The following is a 14,195-nucleotide window of genomic DNA, read 5'->3' on the forward strand; positions in this document are numbered from 1 at the left end:
TCGGGTGGGTGTTTTGCAAGAATGGTTTCTGCTTAGTTCCAAAAATATGGAAAGGAAGATGGCTCATTCAAACTGTGAATGTGGAAAAAAGCATTTTGCCTACGTGCATGTTTTTGGAGTGTTGAGTTGGAGCAGTTCTGTGACTGAAACAATTTTGAGGTGAGAAGTTGAAAATTAATAGAGAAATAACCATTCTTGAGGAGAGATGGTGGTTTTGAGCTGAAGAAACCTGGGTTTCATTTGTATGATTATCTGCTACTGAAAAATCATAGGATTTTTGGGGCAGGCATTTCGCACTCTGTGCTGCATCCCAAGCATTTTTTTTATATTTTTTTTTAATGTGCATTTCACACTCTGTGGCAGATTTTTATAGGAGATACAGAAAGTTACTTGAGACACAGGAGTTAACTTGCTTACTTTCCAGCTCTCCTGCTGACCTCCCTACTCTCACTTTTGCAACTTTCTCAGAAATTGGTCTTTTGTTTAAAGCTGTAATTACTTGGTCTCAGCCCAAAGGTGATTTAGAATGGGCTGTTAGAGGATTTTTAGTTGTTGTTTTTTTTTCCTTTTCTTTTTCTTTTTCTTTTTCTTTTTCTTTTTCTTTTTCTTTTTCTTTTTCTTTTTCTTTTTCTTTTTCTTTTTCTTTTTCTTTTTCTTTTTCTTTTCTTTTTTTCTTTTTCTTTTTCTTTTTTTTTTCCCATGAAGCCTTTAGTCTATCTTATGACTAAGAGTAACAGCATTTCTTAAGAAAGTACAGAAATGGCTGCTCTTTAAACCTTTGCGTGTTGCTTGATTCGTGTTATGTTTAACTAAAGTACTTTTAAAAGCTATTTAAATGACAGAAATAGTCTGGTGCATGCATACTACATATCTTTTATGGTCTATTTATGTCATTGTCTGTGAACGCCAGAACAGTATTTTGCAGAACTCCATTGTGCCACAGCTAGCTTTCTCCTTGAGTGATAGGTGGTAATTCAAACAAGTAGCAGCTGTGGAAAAATACAGGGGTTTGACTTTCGAGGTTTTGCATATGATACTGAGGCTTTCTAATCTGGCCCCTCAGTTTATGAAATTGTGCCAAATTAATTGCATACTCTTTAATCTTGCTGCCTAGAAAAGTGATCTAATCGGGCAGGTTAATCAGGAAGAAATGTACAAATTCATAAATCCCCAGCCATTTATTTGTATTCTTTTTAAGAAACAAGAAGGAAATTAAATGCAAACAGTGTTTATTACTTAAGGTTGCAAATTTTAAATTTAAAAATGCTGTGACATTCCACAGCTGTGGTTTTCAGAGTAATGCAAGCATGATTCCAAGAGACATACGGAATATTTTGAAATGTAGTTATGTTATTAGATAACGTGACATACGGTATATGCAGCTTAGGATGAATATGAAACACTTCAAAATGGCTTGGAAGTCCTAATCATTTACGATCCTTGACTTGTAACATTGGGTTTTGTTTTCCAGCTTGCAGCTTTGCCCATTGCATTCATTTAGGGCTTGAACGTAATCTTTGCTGTGTGCTGCTTGCGGTCACACGTGCTGCAGTGGAGGGGGCTTTCTCTCCCATCTTTTCACATGTGTCTTCAGTAAAGCAGGATGGAGTAGCCCTGGGGGGATTCCTGTGGCTCATGGCCCATCTCTCACAGAGGCTTGCCGTCGCTGTTGGAGGAGGGGGCACAGTCTCCAGGGAAGTGGCAGCAGGGCCGGCTGTGCATCTCCCAGGGGAGACCGAGCTGGGTGCGTTGTTCACCATTTGCTTTCCTGGGTTGACAGCGTTTGCCCAGGAATTAAGCACATGAGCGATTTCTACAAACCTTCAGCAGAAATTATGAAACGCATCATCATGAGCTCCACGAATAACGCTGGGATCATTAGGTTGTGTCAGTCAGTCCAGGCACAGCTCAGCCACGACCCCTCTGCCCTGAGATACATGGCCCCCTACTCCTACTCCGCTGCGAGCCAGGCTGGCCTGAGAGCAGAGGGGTGATGGCAGGGGCTTTCCAAGGGGGGCCGAGGCCGTGCCAGTGACTGTCCTACAACCTGGTGCTGCTTGTGGGGCCCAAGAGGGCCCTGGATGGAGCACCTCTGCCGGGCTGAGCCAAGCTGGCGGGCAGACCCTGGCGGGCAGACCCTTACGCCCAGCACCTCAGTGAAGCCTGCTCCAGGCTGCCAGAGCTGGGGCTCGCTCCTCAGGGTCCAGGCTGCTCCCTGGGGTGCAGGGTTGGGGTAGGGGCACCCTTGTAGCCGTCCTGCTTCAAAACCAAGCTTCTGCGACAGCGCAGAAAAAGTTTGAGTGGTGGCAGCCCCTGCAGGCATCGTGGGCCGCTGTGGTGGGGTGCCGCTGTGTGGGGTGCCGCTGTGTGGGGTGCTGCAACGCGGCTGGAGACGAGCGAGCGGTCAAGGTGCTGGGGCAGCTGCGAGGCTGCGTGATCTCAGACGTGGGGCAGAGTCTGCTGTCAGATCTAAGTGCAGCTCTTTCTCTTTGCAGACACTGAAGCTGCCTCAGGTGAAGGAGCCTCACAAGGCAGTAAGTACTCACGGCGCTGTGTGCGCGTAAAGGGGGGGCCGGGGCCTGACGTGTGCGAGCACCGCGGGCGCGCAGGGTGCCCAGGGCGCTCGGCTGGGCGCTCTCCCCCGGCGGCACGGCCGGGACCGGCTGCTCACGGCTCCCGGCCCGGCGCGGCCGGTGCCCGGTGCGGGGAGCGGGGATGGCGGATATTTCAGGAGCGGGGCCGGGAGGCCCAGGGCCCCTGGGGGCCTTTCCCCGCAGGCTGCGGAGCGACGGCTCGGCCGGCAGAGGGCGGCCGGCGCCGCGGAGATGGCGGCCGCGGGGCGGTGGCGGTGGGCGGAGTGGCAGCGGCCGCCTCCCGGCTCGGCACGGCCTCCCCCGGCTCGGCACGGCCTCCCCCGGCCCGCCGGGAGCGGAGCGGCGGGGCCCGGGCAGCTCCGGGCGGCGCTGACGGGCTGGGGGGTGCCGAGGGGCCGGCCGGAGCCCCGCCGCCCTCCCCGTCACGCACCCGTTCGGGGCGGCCCCGGGTGTTGCTGAGCTCTCCAGCCTGAGCAAGCCATGTAGGATTTTTGAACCTCAAACCCACAATTTGGTTCCGTTCCCCCTGGGGAAAGACACGCTGATGGAGTGGAGGGGTTCAGCACAGGGCCCTCCACTAGGAGCGGGGCTGGTTCAGCCCGGGGACGGGGCAGCAGGGACCTGGTGGCATCGGGAGGACAGAGCCAGGTGTGGTGCATGGCGGGAGGATGAGAGGCAGCAGGCGTAAGCTGGAAGAGAGGTTCAGGCTACATGTGAGGAAAAGTTTTCCCCCATGCTGTGGAGAAGGTTGTCCAGAGAGGTTGTACCTTCTCCATCCTTGGAGGTTTTCAAGGCAAGTCTGAATAAAGCACTGAATAACCAGGTCTGAGCTCAGATCAGACCCTGCTTTGAGCAGGATGTTGGCCTGGAGACCTCCTGAGATCTCTAGAGACCTGTATTTTTTCCTGTTAGGTAAGAACCATGGCTTTCACTGAAAAGGTAAGTTACCAGTCTTACCAGTCATAGAGGATGGCTTGGAAGTGCCAAACTGACCCTGGTTGGGTTAAAAAGAGGAAAAAAAAAAGAAAGAAAAAAAGAAAGAAGTTAGATAAATAGTGAAGAATAAAAATAATTAAAAAATACAACCACGCAACCTTTTTTGAAGTGCTGTTTCATCAGTCCCGTTCTGTGATAGGTGAAGAGTTGGACATGAGCATGGGGGAGTCCCGGCTGCCTGCCTGCAGGAGGCAGGGCTGACCGCTCCGTGTAGGGGTGAAGGTCCGCGGCCCCTGGCTGAAATGGCTGGGTAGTGCCCAGCCGTCGCACAGCGTGTATCTCCTCCTCGTGCCGACTGCTCAGGAGACAGGCTCTGGGGACGGGCTCTTTCAGGCCCCCCGTGACATAGGGTCTGCAGGTCCAGGCAGAGAATGGAGGCTCCTTTGCAGACTCACGTTGTCTCTTGTTCCATAGCTGCCATGCTGCCTGTTGGTGTTTCACTTATCCTGAGTCTTTCCAGGTTCATCTCTTGCCCCCTTGCTTGAATTTTGGCATGTTTTTTCTTTAAGTCAGCTTTCCCCTTCTTACCTGTCAAAGGAATGTTTTTGGCTGAGATAGAGTGAGGAATGGAGAATAAGAGGGGAAAAGTGTGAGGGTTTGTGCCCCTGCTGTGTGGGCAAACCCCGCATTGTTTGAGCTATAGAAGGATTTATGTGGACAATAACTGCCTCTTGTGGTTGGTGGCTGCATCTCAGGGGCTGGAGAGAATGGAAAGTCACAGGCAGAAAGAACCACTGGGAGAAGACAGTGACAAGAAGCTGCTCTTTACACTAGGTTTCAGAGGAGCTACCTTGGTAGCAGTGGAGGTGCATCAGCGAGCAGTAAGAATGGCAGGGACTGCTGCTGTCTTTATGCAGGGCTGTACGAGTCTGCCCCTGTGCCATCCCCGATGCACGAGTTACTGAACCCCCTTTAACCTACCACGCTCAATGCTCTCCCAAAATAGTCTCACCTAGCTGAAGAGCTGGAGGCGAGACCAAGCCAGCAGAGCTGGGAGTTGGTGAGTGCTGAGAGGGAGGCCACCGCAGCCATCCAGCGCCGTGGAAGACCAGCTGTGCGTGTCACCTGCCTTCCAGCTTGAATGTGAAACTGCTCAGCCAGTGCTGCTGTTCCTAACTGCAGATGGTTGTAATTTCCTGACGAAGTCATCTTCCTCTTCCCCTCCTTGCTGCTGCAATGAAATAATTCAGCTGTCTTCTTTCTTCCCTGTGCCCTAGCCTACCCTGGTTGCCTATGCATGGCTCTTCTCCTCTTTTTGCTCAATGGCCCTCTTGTTTTCGTGTCGTTCTGTTTGCTCATCATATATTTTAGGATTTTTATTTATCTTTCCTTTCCTGCTATTTTTGTTTTGCCTGCTCTCCAGTGCTATTCCTCTGTGACCCGATTTGGCTGTTTATACCCCTTCTGTTACAGACGCCTGTATTGTCCAAATCTTCCTTTGCTATTTCTATCATGTTGGGAACCTCTAGACTCTTGGGCTCTGCAGACATGGTTTGCTGCCTTACAAAATGTCTCAGTATTTAATGGATACAACAAGATCTTGTTTTCTCTCATGTGTTTCTCCATGGGTCCCTGTGGCATAGATTGCATCCATCCAGAACTGGTGTTGATGAGGGTCTTCTTTGCCCGGCACTGGGTCCTGCACGTTTCTAAAAGCTTTTTTCTCCACAGTGACTTTCTGAAGGCAGCTGTTACTCACAGCCGCAGCGGGCACATGGGGGGTTTTGGTGAAGCTCCTCCTGTCTGTGGGTAGTGGGGAGGCATCTCAGGCGGGCCTCTGCAGAGCGCAGCGAGGGCACTGTGGCTGGGTCCCAGGCTTCCTGGAGCTGCGGTGGCGCTTAGCGGCGTCGTGTCGTGTGGACTTACCGCAGAGCAGTGACCTCTTGGGAGGCGACATCCGAGTTGTGCTTGGCCTGCTCCGGGCACGAGGGGGTGAAGCTGCGAAGTAACGTGCCTGTGCCGTCAGGGCTGAAGGACTGAGGTAGGAAGGGGCTGCGGCGGGCAGGGCTGGCCCGGCCTTCTGTGGGGAGAAGGGAGCCGTGGGGCGAGCTGGGGCGCAGCTGAGGCCGGTTGTTAGTTTGCTGCCTGCTTAAAGAGGAGACATTGGTGTTTAGACTTTCCAGCTGGGAAGGCACTTTGAAGGCTCCCTCGAGGAAAAACTGTTGGTTATTTGCAGCCTTGGCATGTTAGTCTATAGATTATGTCTCTGGGACTCACTTTCCTGTCACGGATCCATTCTCAAAGTGACATAGATCTGTGGTACTGAGGAGAGGGCGGTGCTCTTGGGGACACAGTTGCGTGACTTTGGGAGCAACTTTTTAGCCTTGGCTCACGATCCAAGACCAGAATTCCCACATGTGTAGTGAAGAAAACAATGCAACCCACAGTGCTAATGTGTTAATAAAAAGGATTGTCGAGCTGTTACCAACTTTGACTGACAGGGAGGAAGGGAGGAGAGGTTTTGGGAAAAAAAAAAAAAACACCAAAAAATGTTTGATAATTTTTCCTAGGCAGGGATGACCAATTTGACATCTAGGTTACTGACTTCCTATAGAAGGGTCTGGCAGTCTTTCCTGAGATGCTTTTGTCTCTCTCGTTTGCTCCAGACTTTTCAAAGTCCTCGGGAAGAAGGTGATTGTACTACATCTGCACCATCATTTTCCATGGAAATTCCATTCATGTTTCAGGGGGTTACAAACTTTGTAAAAACAACCTCCCTCCTGCTGCTCACATACCAGGGGAAATTCTTGGCAACCTGAGAGATAGCTAAATAAAGCCACTGGCAAGCAGGGGTCCGCAAACGCTGCCCCAGCAGGGACAGTGTGCCAGGGACACGGCTGTGTGCGGCATCGCCTCGGATGTGAACTTGTCTATGCACTGTGCTGGGTTGTGGGCAGGTTGTGTTCAGTGTGCACGTCTCAGGCTGGGGACAGCAGTTGTAAGAGCTGGGCTGTCACCAGGGTTGGATCAGCAGTCCTGCCCGAGCCAGTGCCTAAACTGGGTTAGGAGGAAAACCCAGGATGGGCTCCATGCTGCCAGCTCCTTCTGGGCTCATCTGCAGTGGAGGGGAGGGAGGTAGAGAAGTCTGAGCATCCCCCCACAGGGCCCTGTCTCCAGTTAGCATAGCTGTGTTCTGTAACTCTGCTACATATCATGGATTTTAATAGTCAGGCTGTTGGATTTTGATATTACTCTTCTGAAGGATAGAAGAACTTGCATATAAGAACATGTGCAGTGCAACCAGAATTGGCTTGCAGAGCTCAGAGTTAGACTGCCAGTTTTATGGTTGCTCATGAAACCTTAATTCATCCTGGGACTAGGTAAGCATTTAAGCTCTTGCCTACATGCTCACTACTGCTTTTTCTAATCGTGTCTCTGCCTCTTTGGACCAGCATATGACAGAATTAAAAGGTTGCTCCGGCAACTGTTAATACAGCACTTGCCTGATTACAGCTTACCAATGGCCTTTTAATATCTGTTTTCAAAACACCGTATGTTAATAAGTGCAGCCAGTAGTCCTACTAGTCCCTGGTATGTCTAAGCCTTTTGCCTGGGCGAGCCTTGGATTGCCCACAGAGGAGTTTGCTGTTCTGCGGGCAGGCGGGGAACAGCAGAGCGAGAGCAAGCGACTTGCCGGAGGCAACCAGCGGGCAAGTGGCAAAGGAGGAGAGCGCAAGTCTCCGGGCTCGCAGCCCAGTCCCTCTCTGCCAGGCACAGCCTCATGCTGTTGGATTGCATTTCTGTGCCTTGTGAGAGAAAGCAGAACAGCAAGCGCGTAGAACAGAGCGGGGGAAGAATTACTAAAGGATGAAGGTTGCTTAAAGTGTAGCTGGAATATCAGCTTTGCATATGGCTGTTTGGCTATCTGAGACTTCATAAGTGTTCCTCTTCTCGAGGGAGAAGTCCTGAGTGTGATGGAGCAGTGCTTAATACCATGGGGAATAGTATTCCTGGAAGTTTTTAAAGAAATGCTGTTAGAAGTGGGAAGAATCAGGAAGAGTGATTTGAGGAGCATTTCATCTCCAGCATGTCAATCAGTCTGGCTGAGTCCATAGGAGTTCACTGATAGTGTGGTTGGCTTTGTTCTCCTGCCATGGTAAGAACTTTTTTGAGGACCATGACATCCAAGATGTAGTAGTTTAAAAGCAGGTATTGCTCACAGCCAGTACGAGCCATGAAAGTGAAGTCTGCTCTGCTAGGCTGTTAGCATGCCACCAGCCAGTTATTCTGTGATTTGCTGGAAAATAACATGAAAAAGAAGTTCCCCTCAAACAACCCAGTTCAAATAGTTCACCTGCTTTCATTCCTAGCAGTGTTGCAGTTTGTTACTACAACAAATCTGTGACATTTGCTGGAGGTTTGAAGACCACTAATGGTTGTTTTCTGGCAGATCCTGTTCTTTCTGCCTCCATCTCATGCTTTTGTTTACATGCAATTCTGTTTAAGAGGCTAAGCTGGGGTTTGTGCTGTTTTTTAAAAGCAGATCCTTGTGCTCACGCTGCCAGCAGGTTACTCTTACGCAGCTCTTCAATGGACTCCACTGTATGGGAGATGCCTGAGAGCCCAGTGTACGATTCCTGTCTGTAAACCCAGACCATCGTTTGCCTGGCAGCTCCTTCACTTGTGCCTTAAATTCTAGCAGAAATGGGAAGCAACTTTCCTAGTCCCTTTGTGCTTCCTGTGGCCAGCCCCATAGTTTGAAAAATCATGAGCTGGATGAATGAATTCCAGCAGTATTCCCACAGAATTCCAAGACTGATCCCAAATAACACAACTTGTTTTTCCTTTATGCCTGTTGACCTTCCTGTTGTCTTGGAGCCCATTTTTCCTGTTTGCAAAGAATTTTTGAAAGAATCTCACAGGTGATGATATTTACCAAATATTTCAGAGCAATTTTTTAATGTATTATGAATTGCTTTCCCTGTTGAAGTGTGTTGCTTTATTGCATTGGGGGTACAAAATTTTTGTAATTGAAGTCTTACACAGATGCTGGTGTCCTACAGAGAGAAAAACTGAGATCTGTCTTCCACAAAGACAGCACAGCTGGCAATATGAAGAGTTCTTGAGTTTTTCTGTACAGTCCAGGCTTTAGCATCTCTGCAACTCAGAACTGGCCATTAAGAAGAGATTGAGAAATGGACGGGCTGCGCTCTCCTCTCCTCTTGAGTGACAGACTGGGGTAGAGACCAGAACCATCCTGCTTGTTATAAAATGCTGAGAAGCATTTCAGCTCAAAGGCTGCCAGTTCTACAGTGCGATCGAGGGAAAGAAAAGCCAGTCAACATGTTTTCCACGTACATTGTGTGGCACACCAAGGAAGGTGGTGAAGTACAGTATCTGCTGTGGTGTTGCAGTGTTAAAAATAACTGCTGTTAAGGTCGGGTATCTTTGTAATACACAGGTACCAAAGAGGTACAGAGGGCCTTCAGAAAAAATCATTGTCCCAGCTGTGCACGTGGTGAAGCCGGCAGGATAACCCTGTCCTCCTCGGGTGTTTGTGTTTCTGGCTGGTGCCATCGCTATCCTTGGTTCAGAGCTTTACTCCAAGCTTGGGCTTCACCGTAGCCTAGAGGGAAGCATGTGCCTACGGTACAGCAGGGCCAGCTGCCTGCTCACGTGTCGCATGCTGAAGCTCCTGCCTTGTGGCACAGTTTAGCAGGTACCATGCGATATCTGAGTCATTCCTCTTTGCTTGGTCTTCACTCCTTCTTCTCAGGTGCTCAAGGTGTAGTGATACACCCAAGATGTAGCACACTACGTGTTAGTTTGTGGTCATATCCCAGCCCCTGGTAGCAGGCTGTAATTCTCATCAGGTTTGCGATGGGTCGGGAGGTGAGCCGTTTGAAAATGGGGTTTAACCTGTGAGGCTTGTTCTCTCCTTCCCCTTCACAGTAGCATCACACTTGCTGTCTGTGCACTGGATTGTACCCGGGTGCTGAGCTAAGAGAGTAGGACGCGAGGTGCTGTGTGGGACGCCAGCTTTCATCGCTGTCTGAGGGTGCTGTAGGCTGCCAACAGAATTATGATTTTCTTTCCAGTTTAAGTGCATTCAAACTCATCACTTGTGTGCATGACAGTGTCCGTGAGGAGTGTGCGTCTCCACTGTGTGACGTTACTTAGAAGGACAAAAAAAGGAATTCTGTGATTCTGTAATTTTCTTTTCCAAAATTGAATGCATAGTATATATTTCACAATCCTATAAATAAAAAAAATAAAATAAATGATTGTTCTGATCTTTAAAAAACATACCTCCCTTTGGGCTCTGAGTAAACATGAGAAAGTTCAGACTAAAAGGAATTTATTCGAAAAAGCAGTGAAAGGTTAGAAACAAGGATTTGGGCCGGAATATGTCTTGCAGACATTAACTATGGAGTCATAGTGCCGCTGCCTTGCATGTGCAAAAACATCTTGAGGGTTGTGAATTTACAGCATTAAATTAATATATTAAAAATGAAGGTTTTCTTGCACACACCTTATATGTGGAGGATATAGTGATCTTAATGTTCTGACTAGAGCTGGAAGGATATGTAAATGGTTTGCTAGTGTTAATCTAAGGTTAAGGAAGAATATTTGGCATCTACATTTCTTCATTAATTTTAAATATTCAAATTTGCAACCTTAATGTTTCCATAAAGTAAATTTTAGCTTTTGATTTCCTTTAACTTTTTTGAGGGTAACAGAGCAAAAAATGGGAAGTTCCACCGTTGTGCTTGGTAAAACTTACTAATGCCTTACACAATTAAAAGCCTAATGTAAAAGATGTGTGTGCGTGTGCACACCCACGTACACATGCCAAAGTGAACAGTTAGTCATTTACAACTTTGATTAATTTTTCCGATGTTCTTATTTAATAATACTCCTGCTCCTTGGGGAAAGCTATAAAAATGGATTTTATTTTTTAATGCGTTTGCATTTTAAATAGGTAAAGTCTCTTTAGATTCCCATTTGCCTAACAAGGAGATGAATATGTTCATCTTCAAATTTAAATGACCAATGGGCTGAGACCAAGAATGATAAATTTCTGTGCAGGAGGAGGACATTAAGAAAATAATAAGGAACTTCGTCTACAGTGTGAAGGAAATTTTGACTTGTAAGCCTGGCGTGTGTTCCCTCGGTGTAGTTGTTGCCTTTCACAAGAGCCTATTTCTTCGCAGCTCATGGGCTGGGGTCACTCCTGCTCCCCCCGGAGCTGGTGTTTGTGGCGAGGCACAGTGCTGTCCGTGGCACCGTGACACAGGTTGCTGTTGTCTTGCTCCCATAATCTCTTTCTCTGAGTGCATTGCACGCCAGGGATGGCACAGGGAGGGAACCAGGACCAATGTTTGCTGCTTTGGAGCCTTCACGTCGCCGCACCGACATTTTGTTGAGGCTGGGTGAAGCAGGTACAGCTCCTGGCCCTGGTTTTTAGTAGAATAAATTTGATCTCACTCTTCTGACGTCACTCCGTAATGCTAAGGGTTCTTTCAGATGTTCTCGTTTTGGGTATCCTGCTGGGTGTCTTTCCTTACGAACATGTAAGGTGTGCTCCGGAGCATGGCACACGGGAGGATGTGATGTTTGTGCAAGTGCTGCAGTTCCATAGCTCTAGAAAGGAACAGTTGCTTTCTGCGTAGCTTTAGCCTAAGATTTTAGAAAAGAAGGTTTCAAGTTGTCTATTAATCTCCAAACATGATCTTATACAGATAATTGCTAATACACCCATAAAAAATAAATTTCTTCCGCTTTTCTGGATACTGACAAAATAGACAATGTTTACAGAAATGTTTACAGAAATCTGGCTGTTAATACCTTGTGAGAAATCTCTTACACAGTTCCTAGGCAGAAAAATTGATGGAAAAATATATTTATTTTAATAAAAAAGGGTAAGAAATTTAGTAATTCCAAACTGTTCCATTCATCTGTCAGTCTGTCTTGAAAATGCCAGGAGAACTTTTCTGAAGATAGGATTACATCCCTCCCGTGTTCGTTAGGAAGCAATACCCTTTCCAGCTTTCAACATGGGTTGAAATTTAGCAGTGGAAAAGGTATACAAACAGCAATGCCATTAATTATTCCAAATTCTTCTTTCAGCTTGCACCTTTGTCTGCTGAGCTGCATGTTGGCATTTCAACAATGTTTTATCTGAATAATACAGAAAAAAATATTTTTTAAGTATTTTTACAGTTTATTACAACACTACCCCAAACATTAAGCCAAGACAACAATCCAACAGTGCAGCGGTCTGCACTGTTGACTAATCCAGCTTACCTCACCACAGTTCTCAGTATTTTCACTTTAAAACCAGGAAAGGCAGAACAATACAATGGTTACCTTCTTAAAATTTCCTCCTTTCAACCTGACGTAAAGGTTAGAGGCCTGGATTACCGTAGACAATTGTAGAGAGTTTATTATCCCATTTTATTTTAATTTGATCTTGGTCCTTATGAAGGTTTAGGAAGCCAGGATTTGTTCTTTAGTGCTGCTCAGTCATTTAACTATCGCTTTTCCTTTCCACTTTGGAAACTATGCATGAATCCTATGAATACCCATCTGGAAATCACAGTAAGAACAAAATTTCTGGTCAAGGACAAATGTGTACAAGAAGTCAAGATGAGATTTGTTTTCCTTTATGCAACTCTTGGTGCTACATCATTTAATCTAAACAGTTGTGAGGCAGATGAGTAGAGTATGTTCCCAGTCAGACCTTAAACTGCTTTTGATTTCAGAGGAATTTAAAATAAAATGGCCCATATCACATCTCGTGCAAAATTCCATAATGTGAGCTGAACTGAGTTTTTCACTTGTGGAGATTCAGCATCCCTTTTAATGTAAAAAAATAATAAATCTTATTGCGTCACAAGTTAGGTATGTACAAGTACACCTATTTTTTAATTATGCAAAATTGATGCTGTTCATTGTCAAAATTCTGGTAGTAGAATATTAACACTCTCTTTTCGACATTCTTTATCTTGCACTGAGTTACAATTTAAATAAAAAGAATCCAGCACTCCCCTGAAGTGACACCAGAATGAAAAAGCGTGAAACCAGATCTGCTGGCGTTAATTATATTGTCTGGTGTGTCTGATTTGTGTCGTGGAATCCGAACATTCTGTTCATAGTGCTGATTTTGGGCATAATTGCAAAATGCCATAATGTTTTCACTTTAAATTGGTGGTACTTGCTGTCTGTTTTGATTCAAATTTAATGTACTTTTAAGTGTGGAAGAAGGAAACTCATTGATATGTAGCAGCCTGAGGACTCCTGGGAAGTCTTTTCTGTCCCACCATCCAGTGAGCAGTACCCGAACACTTTCCACCCCCAGAGGTAAAAAAAAAAAAAAAAAAAAAACAACAACCACCTGTATGTGATCATGAGACTATGATGAACAGGGGGCTGTCTTTCAGAAATGGATATGGGATATTCTCCGCTGTATGGGATCTCCTGCTAGTCTGGCATCGCGCTCCCTGACCTGGAAGGATTACATCCAGCTCCAGAGGGTCTGTATTGAAATCTCCATCGTGTCGATGCAGTCGGCTGACACGTGGTTTGGATAAAGCATCATGGAATTCGTGGACCTCACTGGCTGCCTGCTTGAAAGCAGCTTGTAAAACGCTGTGAGGTGAAGCCAGCCCCGTAGCTGCTGAGTGTGTCTGCAGCAGTTGCTCAGAGGAGTCGGGACTGGGCTCTGAAATGCTGCACTGAGAACCTGAGCGCACGCCGGTGGCTCTGTGTCCTCTCACTTGTTGTTGAGCCCTTCACCAGCCCACAGCTCACAGCCTGCACCATTTGTTGGTTGTCTCAAGGGGTTTGGCCTGGCTGTGGCAGGGTTTGTGATTACCTTTTCTTGGCTTGTTAGTTAGGACACCCTTTGAGACGCACGCGAAGCACCATGCTAGGATGGGCCAGTGCATGTCGAAATGTCTTTTGTGTTTCTGACAAAGGCCAAATGTTCATGGGAAAGAAGGAAGTGATCATGACATGAGTGATCTTGGAATAGTTTGCCCACTGGGAACGTTTTTTTACTAAACCCCACTTAGGAGCTGGCTTGTGCATTTGTGTGAGGGTTTCTGTCCTTTCCAAATTTCTGGATTTTATTATTATTTAATCCTTACTAATATAACTTGGGATACTTTAATCCCCTTAAGGGGTTGCTGCTGACTTTGGGCTCTCTCCTGCTCCCTTTCCAAGGAATTTTGCCATTAGACACCTTTGAGTTGAGCTCTGATGTAGATTGTCATGGATTTTACTGGCAACTCTCTACTTGGCTGTAAAATGCAGGTGTAAAGCTCATAACTTCAGTGCTGCAGCACAGTTTGAATGAGGAGTAGATGGAGGTCTGCTGGCAGCAAGCTGTGTGTCTGCAGGCATGCATTTTACCTCTCCCCGCTGCCAGTCCAGCATCTAGAAGGAAGCTCCTGAAGATGCTGGGGGCTAGGTCAGAGGAATTGCCTTGAATCTGTGTGGGGAATATTCTGCAAGCTTAGGAAACCATAAATGTGTTCCTTTCCTTCCAGGTGCCCCTCAGGCTGCTAACAGGCAGAAGAAGCCTCTCTCCAGAGCTGTCTTTGTGCTGCTCTGGGTGGAAGATACACAAGCAAGCAGGGCTGCCAGATGTTTCTGCTCCCT

At 47.0% G+C, this 14,195-nt stretch overlaps 1 protein-coding gene across 15 annotated transcripts in view; it reads left to right on the forward strand.

Moving 5' to 3' along the window:
• The window catches only part of ZNF618 (zinc finger protein 618), a 167,151-nt gene that overhangs the window by 102,538 nt on the left and 50,418 nt on the right, over window positions 1-14,195 (forward strand). For 13 of the 15 annotated variants that reach the window (XM_080561354.1, XM_080561362.1, XM_080561356.1 and 10 more), the window contains one exon: window positions 2,496-2,534. The exons of the other annotated variants lie outside the window; for them this stretch is intronic. In XM_080561354.1, coding sequence (XP_080417480.1) covers window positions 2,496-2,534 — 39 coding nt within the window. The remainder of the gene's footprint in view (window positions 1-2,495; window positions 2,535-14,195) is intronic. 15 annotated transcript variants of the gene reach the window in all.

This window comes from Anser brachyrhynchus, assembly GCF_964034855.1.
Source record: "Anser brachyrhynchus genome assembly, chromosome: 19".
Lineage (NCBI taxonomy): Eukaryota > Metazoa > Chordata > Aves > Anseriformes > Anatidae > Anser > Anser brachyrhynchus.